Genomic DNA, 5,358 nt, shown 5'->3' on the forward strand with positions numbered 1-5,358 from the left:
CAACTCTCTTAATTTGGGTGGTCACTTTATTTGGGGTTATTAATATCGTGAATATATTTGTGTTTAGTGCCTGGTATGTGGTGCTTTGTTGTGTTGTATTTTGTGCCTTTAAATCAATGCAGCAGATCCAAGCAACAGCAACCTCCTGAGCACCACACCCTCTGCTGAGGAACAGCAGCTGTATGTGAAACCTCGCCCCACCAGCCAGAAGAGCCACCACAGCTGTGAACAGCACCCACCAGAGGAGCTGCTGCCAACTGAAGAGCAGCTGCTACTACCGCAACCGCCCGAAGAGCAACCACAGACCAAGGAGTCACTGCCACCCAGGGAGCAGCCACTGAATGACTCAACGTCTAGATATGTCAGTGAGATCAAACATGGGTAGACAAAGAAACCCCCAAAGGAAAGAAAAAGAGGACTCGCCAGAAAAGCAGCTAAGTGATACAGAGGCATGCAACATGACAGAAAAAGAATTCAGAATAAGGATCCTAGAGTGCATAAACCAGATGGAGGAAAAAATCAATAACATATGCAAGAAGCTAGAAGAAACAGATGAAAAAATCAACAACTTAAGTAAGACCCAAGAAGAAATTAAGAGCAATATAGCTGCAATAATAAACACCATTGAAAGTATCAACCATAGACTAGGAGAAGTGGAGGACCGAATTAGTGAATTAGAAGACAAGGAAGCAAAACACACCCAAAATGTACTGCAATTGGAGAAAAAAATTAAAAGACAGGAGGAGAGCCTAAGGGAGCTTTGGGACAACATGAAACGAAACAACATACGAATTATAGGGGTGCCAGAACAACAGAAAGATGAACGAGGATGAGAAAACCTACTCGAAGAAATAATATCAGAAAACTTCCCTGAGGTGGGGAAGAAAAAAGTCTCACAAGCCCAGAGAGTCCCAAACAAGGTGAACCCGAAAAGACCCACACCAAGACACATCATAATTACCATGGCAAAAGTTCAGGACAAAGAGAAAATCTTACAGGCTGCAAGAGAGAGACGGAAAGTTACATACAAGGGATCTCCCTTTAGATTATCAAATGATTTCTCAACAGAAACACAACAGGCCAGAAAAGAATGGACAGAAATTTACAAAGTGATGCAAAGCAAAGGACTGAATCCAAGAATACTCTATCCAGCAAGGCTATCATTCAAACTTGAAGGGGAAATAAGAAGCTTCACAGACAAAAAAAGGCTAAGGGAGTTTATCACCACCAAGCCAGCAATGCAAGAAATGCTAAAGGGACTGGTGTAAAAAGAAGAAATAAAAAGCTCAGAAAGAAAACATCCACACAAAAAAAGAAATGGCTACAAACAAGTACGTTTCAATAATAAATTTAAACATAAACGGACTAAATGCTCCAACCAAAAGACATCGAGTGGCTGAATGGATAACAAAACATGACCCATACATCTGCTGTCTACAAGAGACCCACCTCAGAAGAAGGGACTCACACAGACTGAAGGTGAAGGGATGGAAAAATACCTTTCAGGCAAATGGAACAGAAAAGAAAGCTGGGGTAGCAGTACTTATATCAGACAAAATAGACCTCAAAGTGAAGGCCATAACAAGAGATAAGGAAGGCCACTTCACAGTACCAAAGGGATCAATAAGACAAGAAGATATAACTCTGGTAAACATATATGCACCCAATGCAGGAGCACCCAAATTCATGAAAAAACTCCTGGAAGATACCAAAGGAGAGATCGAAAACAATACAATCATAGTAGGGGACTTTAATACACCACTGACATCACTGGATAAGTCCTCTAGACAAACAATCAGCAAAGAAACAGCAATCCTAAATGACTCACTAGATCAGATGGACTTAATAGACATCTTCAGAACACTTCAACCCAAAGCCACGGAATATACATCCCACTCCGATGCACATGGAACATATTCAAAAATAGACCACATATTGGGTCACAAGCAAAGTCTCCCCAAATTCAAGAAGATTGAAATCATAAAAAGCATCTTCTCAGACCACGATGGCATAATATTAGAAATAAACTACAATAAAAACAACCCCAAATACTCAAACACTTGGAAGCTGAATAGCATGTTATTAAATATTGATTGGGTTAACAATGATATCAAAGAAAAAACCAAAAACATCATGGAAAGTAATGACAATGAAAACACAACAATCCAAAACCTATGGGACACAATGAAAGCAGTCCTGAGAGGGAAGTTTATAGCTCTACAGGCCTATCTCAAAAAACAAGAAAAAATGGCAGTAAATCATCTAACTCTACAACTCAAAGAATTAGAAAGACAGCAACATGAAAACCCCAGAGTGAGCAGAAGGAAGGAGATAATAAAGATTAGAGCAGAAATAAATGACATAGGGACCAAAAAAACAATACAGAAAATCAACGAAACCAAGAGCTAGTTCTTTGAAAGGATAAACAAAATTGACAAACCTCTAGCCAGACTCACCAAGAAGCAAAGAGAGAGGACCCAAATAAACAAAATCAGAAACGATAGAGGCGAAATAACAACAGACCCCACAGAAATACAAATGATTGTTAAAAAATATTGGTTCTGGAAGCGCAGTGACCTGAGGTTTGGAGCTCGCAGAGGGGTCGTCAGCTCCTCCGTGGCCACGTCTCCACCCTGTTCCTGGGCCGGCTTCCAGGCACCATGGCTTCCCGCGGGAGGAAGCGGAAGGTGGAAGCGGCGGTGGTCGCTGCAGCTGAGAAGCAGGAGAAGCTGGCTGGAGGCCAGAAGGAGGTGGAGGAGGCGAAGGTCGTTATTGAGCATTGCAGGAGTTGACGCGTCTAAGGGCGCAATGCCGCGGCCCTGAGCCAGGCGCTGCGCCTGGAGGCCCCGGAGCTCCCGGTGAAGGTGAACCCTGCCAAGCCCTGGAGGGGCAGCTTCAAGGTGAAGCTGCTGCGCCCTGACGGCAGCAGTGCGGAGCTCTGGACTGGGATTAAGAAGGGGCCCCCACGCAAACTCAAGTTCCCTGAGCCACAAAAAGTCGTGGAGAAGCTGAAGAAGTGCCTTCCATAGGAGGCTTGGACTGGCATCCTCATGCTGAGCTTTCTGTTCCTGGTGGTGATGGAACATTTATGACGGGACATGGCCAAACTACAGTTATGTGCCTGAAGCTATAGTTTCTTCCCCTGCAGAATTGATGGTTCAGTTGTGAGGCAACACTCTAGTAAGGCATTGAAAAGTTGTTGGATTTGGTTTAATAAAAGTTGAAATAAAAAAAAAATACTATGGACAGCTCTACTCCAACAAACTAGACAACCTGGGACAAATGGACAAATTCCTAGAAAAATACAACATTCCAAAACTCAATCAGGAAGAATCTAAAAATCTCAACAGGCCAATAACTATGGAAGAAATTGAAGCAGTCATCAAAAAGCTTCCAGCAACAAAACCCCAGGACCAGACGGCTTCACAGGGGAGTTTTACCATACATTCAAGGAAGAACTAAAACCTATCATCCTCAGACTACTACAAAAAATTCAAGAGGAAGGAGCACTTCCAAGCTCATTCTATGAAGCCAGCATCACCCTAATACCAAAACCAGGTAAAGACAACACAATGAAAGAGAATTACAGGCCAATATCCCTCATGAACATAGATGCCAAAATCCTCAACAAAATCTTAGCAAATCGGGTCCAGCAGTACATCAGAAAGATCATACACCATGACCAAGTAGGATTTATCCCAGGGATGCAAGGATGGTACAATATCCGCAAATCAATAAATGTGATACATCACATAAACAAATTGAAAGAAAAAAAACCACATGGTCATATCAATTGATGCAGAAAAAGCATTTGACAAAATCCAACACCCATTTTTGATAAAAACTCTCAGCAAGGTGGGAGTAGAAGGATCATACCTCAACATAATAAAAGCCATATATGACAGGCCCACAGCCAGCATCACACTCAATGGACAAAAACTAACACCATTTACCCTAAGAACAGGAACAAGACAGGGATCCCCACTCTCACCACTCCTGTTCGACATAGTAGTGGAAGTATTAGCCATCGCAATTAGGCAAGAAGAAGAAATAAAAGGCATCCAAATTGGAAAAGAGGAAGTAAAACTGTCCTTATTTGCAGATGACATGATATTATACATTCAAAACCCTAGAGACTCCATCAAAAAGCTACTAGACTTAATACATGAATTTGGCAATGTAGCAGGATACAAAATTAATGCCAAGAAATCTGAGGCATTTCTATACACCAATAGTGAACTTTCAGAAAGAGAGATTATAAAAACAATCCCATTTACCATCGCACCAAAAAAATTAAGCTACCTAGGAATAAACTTAAGTAAAGAGGTAAAAGACCTCTACTAAGAAAACTACAGGACGTTGAAAAAAGAGATAGAGGAAGACATAAACAGTTGGAAGAACATACCGTGTTCATGGATTGGTAGAATCAACATCATTAAAATGTCCATACTACCCAAAGCAATCTATAAATTCAACGCACTTCCCATTAAAATACCAACGGCATACTTCACAGATCTAAAACGAACTCTCCAAAAAATTCATCTGGAATAAAAAAAGACCCCGAATAGCTGCAGCAATCCTGAGAAAGAACATAGTAGGTGGGATCTCATACCAGATATCAAGATGTATTACAAAGCCACTGGTCTCAAAACTATCTGGTACTGGCACAAGAACAGGCATATAGATCAATGGAATAGAATAGAGAGCCCAGAAATCAGCCTGAACCAATATGCTCAATATGCTCAATATGCTCAATTGCTCAAAGGAGGCAAGAACATACAATGGAGCCAAGATATTCTCTTCAATAAATGGTGTTGGGAAAATTGGACAGATATATGCAAGAAAATGAAACTAGATCACCAACTTACACCATACACAAAAATAAACTCAAAATGGATAAAGGATTTAAATGTACGACAGGAAACCATAAAAATTCTAGAAGAATCCAAAGGCAACAAAATCTCAGACATATGCCGAAGCAATTTCTTCACTGATACAGCTCCTAGGGCACTTGAAACTAAAGAGAAAATAAACAAATGGGACTACATCAAAATAGAAAGCTTCTGCACAGCAAAAGAAACTATCAACAAAACAACGAGAAAACCCACTGTGTGGGAAAACGTATTTGCCAATGTCATATCTAATAAGGGCTTAATCTCCAAAATTTATAGGGAACTCATACAACTTAACAAAAGGAAGATAAACAATCCAATCAAAAAATGGGCAAAGGATCTAAATAGACACCTTTCAAAAGAGGACATTCAGAAAGCCAACAGACATATGAAAACATGCTCAAAGTCACTAATCATCCGAGAGATGCAAATCAAAACAACAATGAGGTACCATCTCACACCTGTC

The 5,358-nt window shown here is 40.7% G+C and overlaps 1 protein-coding gene across 1 annotated transcript; it reads left to right on the forward strand.

Annotated features, from left to right (window-relative positions):
* Window positions 1–2,660: 2,660 nt before the first annotated feature.
* On the forward strand, window positions 2,661–3,224 carry LOC308511373 (selenoprotein H-like; the record flags this gene model as incomplete). The annotated part of the gene is given in 2 exon segments (XM_081081400.1): window positions 2,661–2,798; window positions 2,802–3,224. Coding segments are annotated over 2 exon segments (366 nt in total). The 3' UTR covers window positions 3,030–3,224.
* Window positions 3,225–5,358: the final 2,134 nt, after the last annotated feature.

This window comes from Myotis nattereri, assembly GCF_964212035.1.
Source record: "Myotis nattereri genome assembly, chromosome: X".
Lineage (NCBI taxonomy): Eukaryota > Metazoa > Chordata > Mammalia > Chiroptera > Vespertilionidae > Myotis > Myotis nattereri.